Raw genomic sequence first — 20,587 nt, 5'->3', positions numbered from 1 at the left:
TCCATTGTTGAGGCCCGCCATAGACTTGCTAAATACGACCTTGCTACCAAACTTTTGTCTTTTAGCACCTTGACATTGAATTTCTATGTTGATGCGCTACTCCACACTTTTCAATTCTTTAACATTAGAAGCTTCAATCACACCGAATTTTTTGGATTTTTTCTTGAATTCTTCTCCTTATGCTCGAGGGATAAGACTTTATTTAATTCGATTTATTCAGGTTAATTGAACAGTTTAAAATAATTTTTAATCCACCAAATATATTAATTAAGCAGTTTAGATTTTTGTTAAATTATTTCGAATTGTATTTTTTTGTCGGTTTATTCAATTTAGTTTGAGCGGTTTATTTGGAGAGAGCGATTTGTAAATTTTTTTAAGAGGAATTATCCCATATACTATTTTTTAAATTTTTTTTTTTTAATTTGCGATTTGGGTTGCTCCGGTGATTTCTATGTGAGTTGCTATACCGATTTTAGTTACAATTTAGATTGCTCCGTTAGTTGCTATAAGAGTTTCTTTGTAAAATTCTATAAAAATACATTAAAAAAAACTATTTTAAAGTCTAAAAATGAAAAATAAATAAATAAATAAATAAATTAACACCCCTAGTAATTTTATTGCGAAAAGAGGAAGTATTTGTTTAGGTTCGGAGTCGGACCGATAATGCAGAAGCGGGCCAGGGCCCAGGCCATTGGCGTTGAGTGGAGAGTTGTTTCGAAGAAGTGACACAACACAACACAACACAATACAGGATCAGATCCTCTACCTTCTATTTCTATGCTTTCCTTCGATCCTGAATCAAATTTTTGACAAACATGGATTTCCTTCCCCCGGAGAGCTCCCAATTGCTGAAGAAACATGGCTTCAGGTCCTTGAAGCTTGTCAGCCTTGATATGGACCAAATTCTTGGAGAGCAACCTTATGGAGTTCACTATGGCAAACTTGATAATGGCCTCTCCTATTATGTTCGTTCTAATTCTAAGCCCAGAATGAGAGCTGCTCTCGCTCTCGCTGTCAAAGTCGGGTATATCAGCTCTCTCTCTTCTACTCTCTTACTTTTCTTTTTTCATATCGTAGTGCTGTATATTATACATAAGTCAGCTTCAATTTTTTTTTGTCTTTGATTCATTTTCGTTGAGCTCTTTCCTTAATCTTAGTCTATTTGCTGTTTAGGTTGGATTATGATGAATTTGAAATGAAATGAAATTTGCTTTCGGTTAATCTTTGGTGTTAGAATTGCGGTAGGATTTGATTCACTAGAATTCGCTATCACTATGAGAATCTCAAGATTACACGGTTAACAATTGGCGTGGTGTGAGGGAGCCTTCATTTTCATTTTCATATTCAAACAACATTATTATTTATTTAGGTCATTCAGAACTCTCAAGAAATGTAGTTATTAATGTTTATGAAGGTAAGCCAGGCATAGGATAGACGCTATTGAGTAATTTTATTTATTGCTTCAATTATTGTTTTTGATTTCAGAAAATTCCCATTGGTAATTTACTACGGAATATAAAAATCCATACTTGAATTGACTCGAGCCTTTCTGTGGATAAGAACAATACAATATAATAGCTAACAATCACTCGTAATGTTGTTGTGCTAATTAGTGATATGAAAAAAGAGAGGAGAGCAAATAAGAAAAAAAATGTTATGTAAACTAGGGTATATACCATAAACATGTCACACTTCCCCTCGTGATTTTTATGTGCATTATTGAACAAGCTTAAATGATAATAAACACACACACACACACGCCACGCACACACATGCACACACTTATGATAGTCAAGCTAATTTGTTGAGTTAATGGCAGATCAGTTTTGGAAGAGGACGATGAGCGTGGAGTTGCGCACATAGTTGAGCACCTTGCTTTTAGCGCCACTGAGAAATACACAAATCATGATATTGTGAAGTTTCTTGAAAGTATTGGTGCAGAATTTGGTGCCTGTCAGAATGCAGTAACATCTGCTGATGACACTGTTTATGAGCTGTTTGTTCCTGTTGACAAGCCTGAACTATTATCACAGGCCATTTCAATTTTGGCAGAATTCAGCACAGAGGTACATTAATTTATTGTCATTGTCCTTCTGTTTGTATTTTTTATTCAAGTTGCTAATTATTTGTTTGTAGGTTCGTGTCTCAAAAGATGATTTGCAAAAAGAAAGGGGTGCTGTAATGGAAGAATACAGAGGGAGCAGAAATGCCACTGGAAGGATGCAGGATGCAAATTGGATTTTGATGATGGAAGGTTCAAAGGTATTGCTACTATACTTTCCCGGCTAACTAAAGGAGATGTTTCAAATTATGTTTACTCTTGCTTTGTACAACCACTTGGGTGCAACTCATCCTCATGAAACTAGTCTATGAGTGGAGGTTGCCCATGTGGTTTATTACCGACCAATTTCATATTTAGTCAATGTGGGGTCCTGCAATACATTCTTTTTCAAGCCAACATCCACGGTCTTTCAAGTTGCCTCTTATGCAATGAGGCCCCCCACTAGAAAGTGCTGGTTCGGATATCATTTGTTACAACCAATTGGGGAGAGCTCATTCCCATAAGCCTAGCCTATGAAAGGAGGGTGCCCAAATGTTTATATTATAAACTAGCAACATATATATCTTATTTGTAACTTGTAATGTCAATGTATGACTACAATTCGTTGGAAAGGATGTTCCTCATTCTGGTTGTGTCATGTCATCTGCAATTAACATATATATAAATGCATATTTCTCAATCATTTGAGCCTCAGACCTGTATTTTTATGATTTTTGACAGGAATTCCTAACTTGAAAGTTTAAGACTTCTATTAAATTTCATCATTCCTTAAAATCCTTGGTTTAATGCAGTACGCCGAACGGTTACCAATTGGATTAGAGAAGGTGATTCGGAATGTGTCAGCTGAGACTGTGAAACAGTTTTATAAGAAGTGGTACCATTTGAGCAATATGGCAGTGATAGCAGTTGGAGATTTTTCTGATACAGAGGTTTGATGTTTTGACACATGGAAATGATGTTTTAAGAATTCGTTTAGATTTGAAATAATTTAATGATTTATGTCTCTTTCCCTTTCTTTCTCTTTCTCAAGAGTGTAGTTGAGCTGATAAAGACTCATTTTGGACATAAAGTTTCAGCACCTGAACCTCCAGTAATACCTACATTTTCTGTTCCATCTCATAATGAACCGCGCTTTTCATGCTTTGTTGAATCTGAAGCTGCTGGGGTTAGTAACTTAGTACAACATGAATATCTATATTTATTTGCTTGCTTTATTACTTTTGTATAGAAGCATTCTTGTTATATCTCGAACTATGCCATTTGGATCTTGTGTGTTTTAATTGTTATGCATATTGCAGTCTGCAGTAATGATTAGCTATAAGTTGCAAGTGGGTGAACTGAAGACAGTGAGGGACTATAAAGATTTACTTGCAGAATCCATGTTTCTCCATGCTCTGAACCAGAGATTTTTTAAAATCTCTCGAAGAAAGGATCCACCTCATTTCTCATGCTCAGCTGCTGCAGAAATTCTGGTTGATCCATTAAAGGCTTATATAATGACATCATCTTGCAAAAAAGGAGGGACCATTGAAGCCCTGAAATCAATGCTGATTGAGGTATTCTTGATTTACTTCAAGATTTCGTCCTTTCAAAACAAATATATTATATATATAATGTGTGCTCTTTTATTGTTAATGACATCGGTGTATCAGGTCGCCAGGGTACGGATACACGGATTTTCAGAACGAGAAGTGTCTATAGTTCGATCTCAGCTTATGTCAGAGATTGAATCTGCGTATTTGGAACGTGATCAAATGCAATCATCAAGCTTGCGGGATGAATATTTACAGGTATATCCGATTAATTTCAAAGTACATGAACAGTTTCCAAATGCATATCATTTACAAGAAGCATTAATATTTCTTTTGGCAGCATTTTCTCCGAAATGAACCTGTAATCGGGATTGAGTATGAAGCTCAACTTCAGAAGACTATTTTGCCACGTGAGTTTGCTGCATTTCTAAATAAAATCTTGTAGCAAATGCTTGTTCTTGGGTATAAACACATACTTATGCTTTCTCCACCTGTAGATATTTTGGCATCAGATCTATCCAAGTACGCAGAGAAGCTTCAAACATCATGTAGCTGTGTAATTAAGACAATTGAGCCACGAGCTTCTGCAGTAGTAGATGATCTTAAAGATGTTGTATCGAAGATTAATGCTGCGGAAAAAGAAGGAAAAATTGCACCATGGGATGAAGAACAAATTCCTGAAGAAATTGTTTGTACAAAACCAAATCCAGGGTAAACTCACTTGTTATTTTTCTATTCTCTTTATTTTTTTTTTTCAATTTTTACTATTGGCTGCATTTTCTGTGTTCTCCTCACTCGAGTGAGCCACCTCTATTCTTTTTTTACAAGATTAGATGTTTGCTTCTGCAATGTGACTACTAGGATTTGATTTTGAATATTTTTATATTTAGTTACAAAGTTCTGATACTGTGGAATTTAATTTCTAATATGTTATTAATAAAGAAAAATAGCCTCTGTATGGGCTGAGAACAAGGAATACAGAACGAATAAAAGAAGCTACATAAATTACATTTATTCTTTATAGTACTAAGATAATCCAGTTCGATTTCAATCCAATCATAACTAACTATCCAGTCCGATCCTGTGTACTAATGAGCCCTCACTAACCGCATAGTGTCTCATATCATTAGATCTATGGCAACTTTTATGGTGTGAGCTAAATTGATTTTTGCTTTTGCATCTTTGATAAACAAAATGAATTATTATAGCCATAGTTGGTCACATCCTACTCTCATTTCACTCTATCTAGAAAACTCTTCATTTCGCTCTTCCCTTTGTTCGACTAGTATTACTTTTCTCAGTATTGAGTAATTTGTTGTAATGTTGTAGTGTGAAAGTCATTGTCAACCAATGTGTTTGTATTAATTATGAGAATTCAGGCTACAGTATGCCATACATAATTTAATTCTTCGCCTGTTCATATACTTTTATTTTTCAGAGAGATAGTGCAGCAGTGTGAATATCCAAACATTGGAGCCACAGAATTAATTTTATCAAATGGCATGCGTGTTTGCTACAAGTGTACAGATTTTCTTGATGACCAGGTACTTGTGTACTTCCTTGTCTTGTATGATTTCCTAAGTATTTCTTGGTTTTGTTCATTTCTTTCCATTTGGTTCATTCTTGCTGGATTGGGATAGATACCCTTGACGAGCGTTAGGTGCTAGACTGATGCAGTGACATCCATGCTCAAAATTTTCTTCCCTTTTATCTTAAAACTCCATTTAAATTTTCCCTTTGCCTTATTGCAATTTATTACATGGTGCTAGAAGGAAGTCTAACTATAATTATCGCTCTGTCATATTATCCTTAATGGTACTTTCCCTTTACTCAATTTCCATTTGACAATGCATAATACTCATTATTGTAATCTAAGGTCAACTCCCTTTTAAGCAATAATATTTCTTTACATTTATATATATTTTCTCGGATTGTTTGAATGATTTAAACATGATTTGATGTGCAGTCTAGATTTCTTATCCATATTTTGATTCGACAGGTTATGTTTACAGGGTTCTCATACGGAGGTCTGTCTGAACTCCCTGAAACCAATTACTTTTCTTGCTCAATGGGGCCGACCATTGCTGGAGAAATTGGTGTATATGGTTATAGACCATCAATGCTTATGGATATGCTTGCTGGAAAGAGAGCTGAAGTTGGAAACAAGATTGGAGCATATATGAGAACATTTTCTGGTGACTGTTCTCCCTCAGATATGGAAACTGCATTGCAGGTTTGCAGCAGCACAATTCCTTTAAATAGTTCAAAACTGTATTATGGTAAATAATTCAAAAGTTTATATGTGGACATGAGTGGCATGCAAATTTCGTTCAACGTGGTTGGTAATTATATTGCAAGTTGCATTTGGGCTTGTAAATGTTCTTCTTTTTCTTTTTTCACCACTAATCTTTTTGTCTTTGTCATGTTATATTGCTCTAAAGTGCTTACTAGCTACACACTTATTCTTATTTTTATGTTTTCTCTGGCAGCTTGTCTACCAGCTTTTTACAACAAATGTAACACCGGGAGACGAAGATGTGAAAATAGTGATGCAGATGGCAGAAGAAGCAGTCCATGCTCAAGAGAGGGATCCCTACACGGCATTTGCAAATCGTGTGAAGGAGCTCAACTATGGAAACTCCTACTTCTTTAGGGTATTGCATGATACTTTAAAAGACTTAAACTTTTCTTATGGGCTGCGGTCTGTTTGTAACTTTGTTATACTTGAAATTCTGCAGCCTGTAAAAATAAAAGATCTTCGAAAAGTTGATCCCTTGAAAGCTTGTGAATATTTCAACAACTGTTTCAAAGATCCCTCTACTTTTACTGTTGTAATTGTTGGGAATATTGATCCTTCTACAGCTCTTCCTCTGATTTTGCAGTATTTGGTACGTAGAAATTTCACTAGGATTTCATTTAAATGTGATTAATTTTAAAATTTTGTTGATTGGGTTCGTTGTATGTCATGCAGGGTGGAATACCTAAGCCTCCTGAACCTGTTCTCCATTTTAATCGTGATGATCTCAGAGGCTTGCCATTCACTTTTCCTAGAACCATAATTAGGTAGGCTATTGCTCCAAAACAATGAGAAATATTTGTATGCTTTATTTACATCATTAATAAAGGATTTTTAAGAATGCAACCATACAGTACAATTATTATTTTTCAAATGGTTGTATTGACTCGATAAGATTAAACTTCACTTTGCTTAGTTTGTTCTCATTTTCTCTTTACTTAGAGAATTGTCATGTATTGGTATGAGAAGGAAACATTCATATTGTCTCCCATTCGACCATCCATTTTCCCAGACCACTTATATAAGCTGCAGCTCCATACCATTTGACTTGAAACCTTGATAAAATCTCTCAAATGCGCGTATACCTTAGTGTTGACACAGACTTCTTTTAGGGTTTCCTTGACACATCGATTGTACTTTCAGGGAGGCGGTCTACAGCCCTATGGTAGAAGCACAATGCTTGGTTCAGATATGCTTCCCTGTTGAACTAAAGAATGGAACTATGGTATGCTCTTATCAAATGTCAACTTAAAGCTTTTATAAATGATCCAAGATGCTTTGTTTTGATTAATAGTTGTTTTTTTGATGGTGGAAAATTATATGGCAGGTAGAAGAAATTCATTTTGTTGGGTTCCTAAGCAGACTTCTTGAAACAAAAATAACACAAGTTCTACGTTTCAAGCACGGACAGGTTCTTATGCATTTATGTTTTTCTTTTCTTAATAATAAAAGTAAATTATTTCTGTCATCCATGCATTTACTCTTTCTTCATCACTCGTGTGCTGCAGATCTATGCAGCAGGTGTTTCTGTATTCCTTGGTGGTAATAAGCCTTCCAGAACTGGTGACGTTCGCGGTGATATAAGCATAAATTTTTCTTGTGATCCAGAAATCTCCTCGAATCTGGTAGGTGTTATTTATTTATTTATATTATTTTTTGAGCAAAATCTTGTAGGTGCTAATGGTACTGCAATTTTCTTTTTCTTCCCATATTTAGTTCTAACGTTGCTAGTTAAATCACCTCATTGATGCTTACAGGTTGATCTTGCTTTGGATGAAATATTACGTCTCCAAGAGGAAGGACCTTCAGATCAAGATGTTTCAACTGTTCTTGAAATTGAGCAAAGAGCCCATGAAAATGGACTTCAGGTTAAACTCTTTTTAGTGTGTTGGGTTTTGGAACAACCATTAATAGTACTTTCTTGAATTTAGGAATTGATACTGTTATTCACTCTCAGTCTCACTGTAATCTTCTTATTCTCTTTCAGGAAAATTACTACTGGCTGGATAGGATTTTACGCAGCTACCAGTCAAGGGTCTATTCTGGTGATCTTGGCTCTACTTTTGAGGTTGGTGCTGCAGTGCAATTGTTTACCGGCCTGATTTATCTATTTTCCTTTTTTCTATTATATGTCCTGTAAATTGTTGCATATGAACTGGGGAGTTGATAAGGTTAATTTCTAATTGAGGCGTACAGCTACATGATCGATAATGCATGTCAAGAAAAAATTCTACTTCTCAGATTCTTACTAAAAATTATTAGTTTGTTATAGAATTACCAACTCTCCTTTGTGTAGTTTTGGGTTAATATCCTTTCATTGATTCAGAGTTTAGCTATAGTTTCAGCAATTTCATTACTGAACTGTCTTGTTCAATATACAGAGGAATAAATTCATTCTAGATGCCTGCCTGTGAGTTACCAATAGTATTGTCTTGACCGTGCAGATTCAAGATGAAGGCCGCTCCAAAGTTAGGAAAGCCCTGACACCATCTACAGCACAGTTAGCATTACAAAGAATTATTCCTTTTCCTTGCAAGAAGCAGTATACAGCCGTGATTTTAATGCCCCAGAAATCTCGTCTCCGACAAATAACATCATTTTTCCAATCTCAGCAGATCACTCGTGGAAGAGATGCTAAGGTCAGTTACACTTGTGATAGCCACGCCAATCATACAATTGAAAATTAATGGTATATCTTTAAGTCTTTAGTTCATTTATTGAATTGTTTAATTTTATTGGTTATGGCAGATATTAGCGGGTCTTGCTGGTCTTACTCTTTTGGCATTTAGCTTGTGGAGATGCATACGAACACAGAAATAATCTTAGCTTCTTCGTCGAGTTCCATCTACTTATGAAAGTACTAAGATTAACAGCACAGATTAGGATCAAATTTTACTACACTAAGGTTTGGATAGGAGGGAAAAAAATGTAGAAGAGAAAGTAATTATTTTCGTTGGAGTAGTATTACTTTTACATTTGACATTGTAGCCATTTGCTGAATTGTATTATTTGGCTATGTGATATTGTGATGCTAGTTGACTTGACGAGGAATTCTCTCAACTCATATGCCAATAACCCTTCAAACAGGCCAAATGGCTCAATTTGCTTTCATGTTTTTGTTTTTTGAACAAGCTCAATCTACTTTCATTATTGGTATATATTTCAATTATAGATTTAATATTTTACATCATATTTCTTTGGGATTATTTCACAAATACACAAAAAATAACAAAAAAGAAAAAATTACAAAAATACGGTTGTACGGAATTTTAAATATTTTTACGATTTTTATAATTTTATTCACAGAAAATATGGTCTATTTATGTTGTATTCTTGTTAATTGTTGTTGAGTTTTTGTTATCGGTATGTTTTCTTTTTTTTGTTTGGATGTTATTTTTATATTATTTTTATGTAGTTTTTTTTTTATTGTTTTTATTGAAAACTGTAAAAATGTATAAAAAAAAAATTAAAAGTAAAAATGTAATTTTTTTTTCTCAAAAAATGGTAATTTATGTAATTATCCTTATTCCTTTTTTACATTTATATTTAACAATCAATATATATTTAAAAATATATTAGTAATAATTTTTTCAATTTTTAACCAATGTATTTTAATAGAATAAGAATTTTAATTTTAAATCAGATTTCCTTACAATTTCTTAAGGAATGTCGTTAAGGAGAATTTTGTCATTTGAAATATATGTTATATTTTAATAAATAAAAATAATTTGATCAATTTAAGCATTTCGATTATATTTTTTCATAAAATAAATAAGAAAAGATCATTATGATTATGTTTTCAAATAATTTTAATATGTAAGATATTATAAATATTGACTCTGATTCTTCCTCGTTTATTAGTTACATTTTTCTATTTTATTTTAAAATTCTAGGTACTTTTCAATAAATGTGCCATAAAATTAAAATAAATTATTTTAAATTACAAAAATACCTTGTAAGAGAACATTAATTTTTGCGAAAATTAAGGCTTTGTTTAGTGAAATTTTTATTTTCTATTTTTATTTCAAAGAGAACGAAAATACTTAACAATAAGATAAAATTTTAACTTTTATTTGTAGTTGTAAGTATAATATAACTAAAAATTTTAGTTGTAAGTATAAGAAAATATAAGATATAATTGTGACTTTCAGCAACACAAATCAAATTATAGCTTTTACATCATAGAATTAAGTCTAAATTGTCTAATGAGATTTTATTGAACTCTTCATATATTTAACATTAATTAACTTTCTTTTTTTTTTCTTTTATTATTTTGTAGATGTTTTATTAGTGAGAGGAGAAATCATAAGTTACGGTGCGTTTGGAAAGCCACAATGTCATTGAATTTGTGTGTAATTAGACGTAATTATACAATTTGACATGTTCATCTGACCATGTAATTATAATGTAACTGTATAATTAGAAGTAATTGAGGGGTTCTAATTACACTTTCCAATTCTCATGACCCCATGAGAATTGAATGTAATTACACTGTTACTAAAAATTTTTCATATTAAACATTAGCTACTAAAAAATATTATTTTCCCGTGTAATTACTAAAGGTGTGTTTGGAAGTAATTGTGTAATTACTAGGTAGAGTAATTACTAGGGTAGTAATTACACAGTTTAGTAAATACACTATATTTTAAAATGCAAGGTGTGTTTGGATATGAGGTGGTAATTATATTTGAATTCCTAATATCTTGTTTGGCAAAATAGTTAGTAATTACATGGGAAATAATAATATTTTTTAATAACTAATGTTTAATATGGAAAGTTTTTAGTAATTACACAGTGTAATTACATTCAATTCTCATAGGGGGCCATAAGAATTGGAGAGTGTAATTGGAACCTCTCAATTACTTCTAATTACATAGTTACAGTGTAATTACATGGTAAGACAAACATATCAAATTGTGTAATTACCTCCAATTACACACAAATCCAATTACATTGTAGCTTTCTAAACGCACCCTAACTATTTTGCCAAACAAAATATTAGGAATTCACATGTAATTAACACCTCATATCCAAACACACCTTGCATTTTAAAATATAGTGTAATTACTAAATTGTATAATTACCACCCATTTTTTAAAATTTTATTGCTCAATTTTCTTGGAGTATCTACCCCTCCACTTATTGCTTAATTGTAGAATCAAGAACTCATAGAAATTAAGTCAAATAAAATTACTATACGGTGTAATTGGTAACAATTATTTAAAAAACAATTTTATTCGAAAAGTGAATATTTTTATAACGTTTGGTATTTTTTTTTAAATAAAAATCAACATTTTGAAAATTTCTAAAATAAAACAAATTATTTTCTCTCTTTTTCCTTTATTTTCTCACTTTATCAATTTCACTCTCCTCACTGAAATAAAAAGGTAAAAATAAAGAAGACCAAACTCATTTTAAAAAAAAAAAAAGGGAATTTTACAAAAATACTGCTTTTTGACCAAAACTTTACATTTTTACTGGGACACGGCAAAAACAACTTTTGTACTGCCCAAGCCCAATTTCATTACTTTTGTACTGCCCAAGCCCAACATCATTTCATTTATACTGTGTGTGTGGGGAAACAACCTTCTTCGTGTGTGGGGAGACGGAAATCACCAAGAAAAAACCATTAAAACCGGCAAGAATAAACAAAAGCAGTAAAATCGACGTCAATAAATAATCATGGCAAAACAACAGTAAAACAACAGTAAAACAACACTAAAACAATCAAACAAAACAAAAGAAAAAAATGATTAAAAAAAACAAACAATCTGCTGCACAACCTCAACACCAGATGCAAAATCAACTATATTTGCAAGTCTATTCCTAGAAAATTATAAAAAAAAACTACTAAAACAACACTGAAACAACACAAAAACAAATGAAGCAAATATAACTACTTAGAAAAATATAAAAGAAACACACACCTCCATCTTCCACACTCACAGACATAACCATCACAACAACACGAGAACACCCAGAAAATACCTATTAATTCAAATAAATAAATCATGAAAAACAACAGTAAAACAATACTAAAACAAAAAAAACAATAAAAAAAAATGATCAAAAATTAACTATGTTGTGCACATCCTCAATACTAAATGCACTATATTTGCAAGAAAAGTTCTAGAAAATTAGAACAAAAAAAAACCACACTAAATCTTATATTTTAAAAAAAAACATAACTAAGAACTTCAAAAAATTAAAAAAAAAAGAAGAAGAAAAGAAAAGAAGACGAAGAAGAAGAACTAAGAACTATCACCTTCATGGTCTTCCTTCCCCTCATCATCTCAGCCATAAAAACATAGCTTTTATTTGGGTAATATTATAGATTTGGGAAAAAAAAAAGAAAAAAAAGAAGAAGAAGAAGGTGAATAGTAGATAGATTAGTAAACACATAAGAAGAGAGAATAACCACAAAAAATTTGACCCTAAGACAATAACTGGATGTGTTTTTTTTTAAAAAAAAAAAAAGAAGAAGAAGAAGAAGAAGAACATAAGAAGAAGAAGATGAATAATTAAATGGGATAGTAGGTATAAAAACGTGGTGTGAAAGAGAGTAATTGTATTGATATAATGATTAAATTGAATTAAAAGAAAAGAAAAAAAAAAAAAAAAAAGGCTGCCACAAATGTGACAATTCCCATCACATCATTTTTTTTATCACTTAAAATAAAAAAAAAAAAAAAAAAAACTAAAGTTTTAAAGGCAGTAAACTGCCAAAAAAAAAAAAAAGACAGTATAAATGTTGCAATTTCCGTGCAACAGTAAAAATGTAATAAATGGGGAAAAAATAGTAGTGGGTGTAAATTTCCCAAAAAAAAATAAAGGAAAATTGTTTTTTTTTTTTGAAAAATTTAAAATATATTTCAATTTATATGTTTAGAAGATTAAAAAACAAAAATATTACAGCACCCCTAATTTTTACTTAAATAGAAAAGTCTAACTTAATTATTATATTGTTATCTATTGATGAGTCCATATTTATCTAATAAATATGATTAATTTATTTATGTTATAAAATAATATAAAATAGATGAGAAGAAAGAAAAAGAAGATGAAGAGAGAAAGAGAAAGTGAATGAGAATTTCTGAGTTGTTTATTCCAATGGGGTGAATCCCTATTTATACAAATACAAGAGTGAGATATTAAGAAACTAAGAAAAAGGGAAACTAAGGAAAAGAGGAATGTTGATTACAATTCATGGTAATAAATAAAAGATTTGGACATCCACATAATTATTAATATTTATAACACTCCCCCTTGGATGTCCATAATAACTGCCTTGTTAAAAATCTTGCTGAAAACTTGATCAAAGGAAAAAAAAGTATAGTGTAAACTAACTCCCCCTCATTTAGGCATTTGTGGAGATCTTCTAATCGACGAATTTCGATCTTGTCTGCCGTCTTCTCAAATGTTGATGTTGGTAATAACTTTGTGAATAAGTTTGTAAGATTGACACTTGATTGAATATGTTGAACACCAATATGTATTTTCTTGAAGCGTATAAAGAAGAATTTCGTGAAATGTGTTCTAACTCTATCTCCTTCAATGTACCTCCTTTTAGTTGAACGATGCAAGCAGTATTATTCATAGAGAATTGCTTGGGTTGATACTTCTTTATTGAGTGCAATCCATATGTTTCCCGAATATGCTATGTCAATGATCTCACTCACACACATTCTCTACTTGCTTCATAAAATGCAAGTATGTTAACATGATTTATAGTTGCCTCGTTAAAAATCTTGCCAGAAAAACCCAGTGGGACAAAATCTGAGCTAGGGAAAAGAGTACAATATATATTTCATATTCATAATTATCTGCAAGTTGCCTCGTTAAAAACCTTGCCAGGAAAACCCATTGGGACAAAACCTGAACTAAGGAAAAAAGAGTGCAACATGAATATGTCTCCCCCTCATGCACATATGATCCATAATTCTTTTGGTGATAATATATCTCATAAGATTATTGTTATCACTTTTAAAATATCACCATATATAATCTTTGATCATATATTTTCTATAACTCTTCCAGAGTATGCATGGACTTCTAAATTATAGATGAGGGGTTCGTGGAACATTAGTCTTTATCCAACTAATTGTATCATTCATGTGTGTACACAACTTTGTTCATACGAAAATTTAAAATTTCAAGTAGATATGAACATAACACATTAATGGTACTATAAATTTTCATTTGTGACAATGATGGTACTCCAAGACCATATATTTATTCCATCTTGTTTTATGATCTTAATTTCCATATCAAATGATCATATATCTATAATTCTTGATACATATGAAGTACTTCAGGACTTCAATACTAATGAACAAACTTTATACATTAATATTTCTCGAAATACAAAAGAAATAAAAGTTTGTTCTTCAATTAATCAAAAACTCTTAAAGAGTCTATCACAACGTATAATTTACGTATTTATATTGCATAGACAACCATAGGTATTTTTCAAATAATAATTTACTTACATGTCTTTATTTCATACAAAGATCTTTGTCATATAGTGCGCGCGACTTTGAATTTATATCACTTAAGACATGTATTAAATTCTTCTAGAATTTTTAGATAAGGCTTATTTCAAATTCTCACTATATTAGGAGCTCCAAATAAATAATCTTTTGTTACAACATTTATGTGACGCTTATAAATCCTCATAAAATATATTCCAGGCTATAATCAAATCATGATTATATTTTCTCAATATTTAAGCCTTACTTCAATCAATCTCATGTCTATGCAAACTTTGTACAACAATTCATTATGTACAAATACATATATGCAAATTTCTCATTAGAAATATTTATTTGCACATCCTACAGGTCTTACTTCACTTTATGTGAGTAAATTTGCCTGGATTGCGTCATAATATTTTGGCCAAAAATCAAAATGTATGTCGATAATTCTCGACAAATCTAATACAATGATCCTTGCTATCTCATGTTAGTTTATTGCATATGCACACATTCAATATTTATTGTCGACAAAAATTTCAATAAATGATAATTTCCTCCCATATTGACATAACTTATAGAGATCTCTTTAAATTACATATTTTCAAATATGTTTATCATTTATAGGTATCTATAACGAATCACTTTAGGGATTCAATTATGATTAAATGTGTTATGTCTAACTTCTCTTGGGAGTCTCTTCGAGTACCGTTTTCATCACGGTTATCATTTTAATACTTTATAACATTAAGGTATCTCCATGAGTACCTCTAGATTTAACAACTTCAAGGCAAATCAAATGAACATTTATTAATAATTTTTACATTGTTCATTTACGCTTCAGGCGTTTTCAACTCATTCTATCTCAACTTTGAATAATATTGATTTGCAGTTGGTATATATCATTTTGAACTATATTGTTCTTATATACTTTGTGCAAGGATCATTTTTCAAAAATTATCATCGATCCCAACTGCTTCTCTCCCCCTGATCGAGAGAATTTTTAAAAATTGTGATATCTAATAATATTAATATACCTGTAGGGATTTCAGTATATCACAATGAATCAATATTTGTTTAAACTCATATATACTATATGACATTGAACTTCAGGTTCAATAAACTTTAGTTTCAAGTTCAATCCTTATGAACTTAATTCATTTCTAAGAATGAGTCATACGTGTATAATTAGAAATACATAAATTTACACATTTTGTAAATGCATGATTATATAATCTTATCACATCGATAAGAAACTATGCAATAAAAATCTAACAATAGCTCAAGATTGTTAAGGAAATATAATTTAAATATTTTCTATGTGCAAATATATGCACATTCTTCTTTTGAGCCTTATAAATTAACAATGAGAAGAATCTTCTAATTCTTCAACAAAATTTAGTCAAATTCTTTGACAATTTATTGCATATGATTGATCATGTCAAAATAATTCAATTCATGAACTTCAGGTTCACTATAATTTGTATTTCAATGAAACTTTCAAAATGTAATGTAAATTCATTACAACATAATCATTACAAGTTTCATTTTTATATACACGAATAATATAATTATATTATTCTCCAAAACATATACACTCTTCAGGAATCACTATCATCAATTCAATGATGTGTATAATTTAGAAGATACATGAAAACTTCATCATGTTATTGTAATGGTCAAATAGATATAACCATAACATATCATTCATTTTTCCTGATATCTTTTTAACAAGTCGTCTAATTTATTAATAGACTATTCATCAGTCTAATTATCATGACTTGATATATTATATATTTAAATGTACAACAAGTACATATAATAAGTTATTTATTATCACTTTCATAACTAGATAAAAGTTACACATCTAGGTACATACAAATACATTTTACTACTCAAAGTAGCAATTGTATGTAAGACTTCTTCAGGAAGCTTTTCAACTAATCATTTTGTGATTCTTTATCACTTTGATTATATTGGATCACTAACAAATATTAGCAAATTATATATCCACTTTTGGGAATATGCAAACTGAATTATATAGTAACTATATACATATCATGTACCAACAATAGTTTGAAAATATTAATTTCAAGAAATAATAAAATATGTATATATTAATTTGCTTATGGCATTACCAATATATGTGAAATCTATATTCTTTGAAATAGAATTTCATGTCTATTCATTCTCTTTAGGTAATGATATTTAAATATTCTAAATGTACAATAAGTTTGTACAATTCACATTCTATTAAATAATCAAGTATACTTTTATCTTGATTATAAGTATGTCCGTACTACAGGTACGCGACCACTATTATTAAATTCCACACATGATATATAAATTTCATGCACTTTGATTATGTGTGGTATCTCATCTTTTAGTTGTTTCCACTTTTTCTGGAAATATTTGAGTAGTAAATAATGTCATTGATTATTTAAAATCATTACATTCACTTCGGGGAATGACGTTGAACAAGTAGAACATTATTATAAATTTCTTAAAAATTTATTACTTGTTCATCCATAAAAAATATAAGAAATTATTCAACAATTTATTTTACGATATTTCAAAGAATATATGAATGCAATTTTTGCATAGTCTCCAAGATGTATGCAAAATTTAATCTTTAACATATGTCAGATTCAATAATTTCCAACATTGCAAGTAATAACAATGTATAATAACATGACTAATACGAGGAATCTTTAAAAGTGATTGACTTCAATTCGTATCATTCTCTGCAGGGAATGATGAACAATAAATACTGCCTCATGTATTTAAATAACATTAGTCATGCTCATTGTTATTCTTATACTTTAATGTTTCAATGCAATTTTTTTTAATATTCTTTTTGGGTATTCAAAACCCACTATAAAATTACATCAATAATAATCATTTTTAATGATTCTTTAGTTGTATTCATCTCTTTCATTATATATTCATCAACTATATAATGAATATTACGTTTGCATAATCTTCAGGATATATGCAAGATTTTATTGAGGACGCATAATCATCAGGATGTATGCAATATTTTATCGAGGATGCATAATCTTCAGGATATATGCAATATTTTATCGATGATGCATAATCTTCAGGATATATGCAATATTTTATCGATGATGCATAATCTTCAGGATATATGCAATATTTTATCGATGATGCATAATCTTTAGGATATATGCAATATTTTATCGATGATGCATAATCTTTAGGATATATGCAATATTTTATCGATGATACATAATCTTCTGGATATATGTATAATTTATATAGATTTTCTCTATCATATCATAGGCACACATATATTGTAAATATTATGAATGATAAGACCATTATATATATATGAAATCAATAATAAATATATAAAAATATATACATACATATATAATATATAGATATATAGATAAAAAGAAAAAAGAAACCAAATGATTCTTGAAATTGTTTCAGTCAGATGAGTATATATATAAATATATATTTAGTGTATCGTGACTTTGAAACAATTCAAGAACTTTAACAAAATACTTACATTTGGTCTTAGGCAGAGACTCATGCTTGAAGCTTGGGCAGAGACTCGTGCTGATAACGTGTTATAAAATAATATAAAATAATATAAAGTAGATGAGAAGAAAGAAAAAGAAGATGAAGAGAGAAAGTGAATGAGAATTTCTGAGTTGTTTATTCCAATGGGGTGAACCCCTATTTATACAAATACAAGAGTGAGATATTAAGAAACTAAGAAAAAGGGAAACTAAGGAAAAGAGGAATGTTGATTACAATTCATGGTAATAAATAAAAGATTTGGACATCCACATAATTATTAATATTTATAACAATTTATTAATATTCCTAAATTGATTCTTTAAATTATTGATTAGTGTGATTTTAATTTGTTAGGTTATTTTAAATACTATTCATCCATTTAGAGTCTTTTGGAGGGATTTTAACATATTTTGGTGGAAAATAATGGAAGTCGGCGAGCTCGATTGTACAAGGCGGAACTTAATTACCGATTCGGACAAACGTAAATGCAGAATTGGACTTGGAGCTCAACATGAAAGTTTTAGATCTCGTTCTTAGCTTTCCAGAACATCTTGAATCGTCCAATTCTGAGTAATATTGAGAGAGTTATGACCAAAATACTATCAGTCGTCGCAACAGGAAATTTCTAAAAAAAAAAGAAAGATAGCGAAAATAAAGATAAATTTTCAAGAAGAGTTGCGATTTTTATCTTTTGTTTAAAAGATGAGTTATCTTTATCCGAGATATTTCCTAATACTATTATAAATAGAATCCTAATTCTAAAAGGATTTATCTATCCACTATAAATAGAATCCTAATTCTAATAGGATTCAACTAACTTTTCCATTACTATAAATAAGACCTCTTAGACTACAAATGGAGGAGAATCCAAAAACTACAAATTAAATATTATGGTTTTTATTAATGTCTAGTTCTGAGTAGTTTTCTTTTAGTTAAGGGTTATTTCAAAATCCGAAACATGAATTCTTAATTTTATTATTGAATGTTAATTTTTAGTTTCCATTATATCAAATTGCTTCTATTCTTCTATGTTCAATGTCATGATTATTGTTTTAATCTTGTTTAGATGGCCACTAAATTAGGTTTTACTTTAATCTACCGTCATCTTAGGATTACTATTCACCTAATAGTCTAGGATTCTAAGTGTTTGTGGCAAATTACAATTTGTGATGAAGAATAGAACCTAGGTTAAATGAATTATATGTTTCATTGATTTGTTGCCTAGATTAGTCTATCTCCATAAATCTCAATGCTTTATCTAAGTATAATAAATTGCATGCTTCATGGATTTACTGCTTTAGGTAAAAGAGTTAATTATTGAGCGCTTCGCCTTGATTACATACAATAGGGAGATTGAGATAATTGACTGCTTCAGCGTTATCTGCGGGATTAATAGTTTGATTGGAAACTGAAAAATTACATTCTTTAATAGGAATTAGGAATGATTGTTGAGGGTGGCGAATAACCTTTAACTAGTTTCTCATATCATATTCTTTACTTTAAATTTGTTCTTTTCTTTAATTTTTATTCTAATCTTCAAAACTCCCCTTTTCCTAATTCTTACTAATTTGTGAATAATTGAATAAGCATAGTCCTCGTGGGATCGACTCTTACTTACGATTATACTAAAATAATTGGAAGTATTGGAATAAAAAAAATAGTAAATTTGTTGTGGCTTACGACACGCATCATCTATCTTTCTATATATCTATCACACGAACTATTATACCAATCCCATTTACTGGCCGTGAAGGTTAACTTATCCAACCTATTCATCAAGAATGGGCAAAGCTAGTTGGATGGTCTGAATTCCATAATCTTTTTCCAGCAACGAATCTGGACACCAAGTTTCGGATCAACAATCTACACTTAACAGGAAAACGGCGTGATCTCAAGGTGGACACCCCAAGGGGTCATTCGAGAACAAAAAGTGAAAAGACGTTCGAAATCACTAGGTGTCCCGAAAGTTGCCTACATGGCCCTTCTCTGACACGATTTCAAAAAATCAAGTGGCTTGTCCCCATCCTTGGAAAGGCTACAACGAAAAGGAAATCATCTTTTTAGGTAAACACCCACCATTTTGACATTCCTTATTCCCCACGACGGCTTATGCCCCTCCTGTCACTATCAATAATATGACTGTGTACGGGCCTCACCTACTCGACCAAATAGCTCAAATTATATTATATTTTACCCCATCAGTAAGATTTTACATACCCTTAAAAATTACCCTAATAGATCCGTATCAATCAGGTCCATTTAGGAACTATACCTATAAATATGACATTAACCTTTGTGTATTGAAATTTTTTGTCAAAAAATCGGAAATAATTACAAAATAAATATTCAATACTTTTATATTCTTTATTTTAATTATAAATATTAACAAACCACATTAATTAAAATTTTATGAAATATTATAATATTATTTCTATATTATATAAAATTTTAAATTATAATTTACAAAATACATAAATACAAAGTTCATAGTAAAACTTTTTCACGTTAAACTCACTGTTGAATAAATCAGAGATGTAACTAGTACTTATTAAAATAAAATAAAAATAATTCTAGTACAAGTAAAAATAATCAGAGATGGTAGAATAATTTGATACTTTTTTTAAAAATAAAAATATAAATTGATTCATCAATTAATTAGCGAAACTTATAAAATACA

At 30.4% G+C, this 20,587-nt stretch overlaps 1 protein-coding gene across 2 annotated transcripts; it reads left to right on the top strand.

The window, feature by feature from the left end:
* Positions 1-621: 621 nt before the first annotated feature.
* On the top strand, positions 622-9,080 carry LOC115705171 (zinc protease PQQL-like). Of its 2 annotated transcripts, none has more exons than XM_030632419.2 (21): positions 622-1,024; positions 1,820-2,066; positions 2,137-2,262; positions 2,854-2,991; positions 3,093-3,227; positions 3,361-3,618; positions 3,715-3,852; positions 3,935-4,004; positions 4,092-4,305; positions 5,033-5,138; positions 5,594-5,827; positions 6,084-6,248; positions 6,333-6,482; positions 6,566-6,657; positions 7,034-7,115; positions 7,218-7,301; positions 7,399-7,515; positions 7,648-7,758; positions 7,878-7,958; positions 8,335-8,529; positions 8,639-9,080. In XM_030632419.2, the coding sequence occupies exons 1-21, from the start codon at positions 816-818 to the stop codon at positions 8,708-8,710; spliced, it is 3,024 nt and encodes a 1,007-aa protein (XP_030488279.1). In that variant the 5' UTR covers positions 622-815; the 3' UTR covers positions 8,711-9,080. The 2 variants fall into 2 exon arrangements, with proteins under 2 accessions (XP_030488279.1, XP_030488280.1); XM_030632420.2 differs by having other exon boundaries at positions 885-1,024; positions 1,825-2,066.
* The last annotated feature ends 11,507 nt before the right edge of the window (positions 9,081-20,587 follow it).

The sequence above is a fragment of the Cannabis sativa genome, chromosome 1 (assembly GCF_029168945.1).
Source record: "Cannabis sativa cultivar Pink pepper isolate KNU-18-1 chromosome 1, ASM2916894v1, whole genome shotgun sequence".
Lineage (NCBI taxonomy): Eukaryota > Viridiplantae > Streptophyta > Magnoliopsida > Rosales > Cannabaceae > Cannabis > Cannabis sativa.
This window is presented reverse-complemented; position numbering and strand designations above follow the sequence as displayed.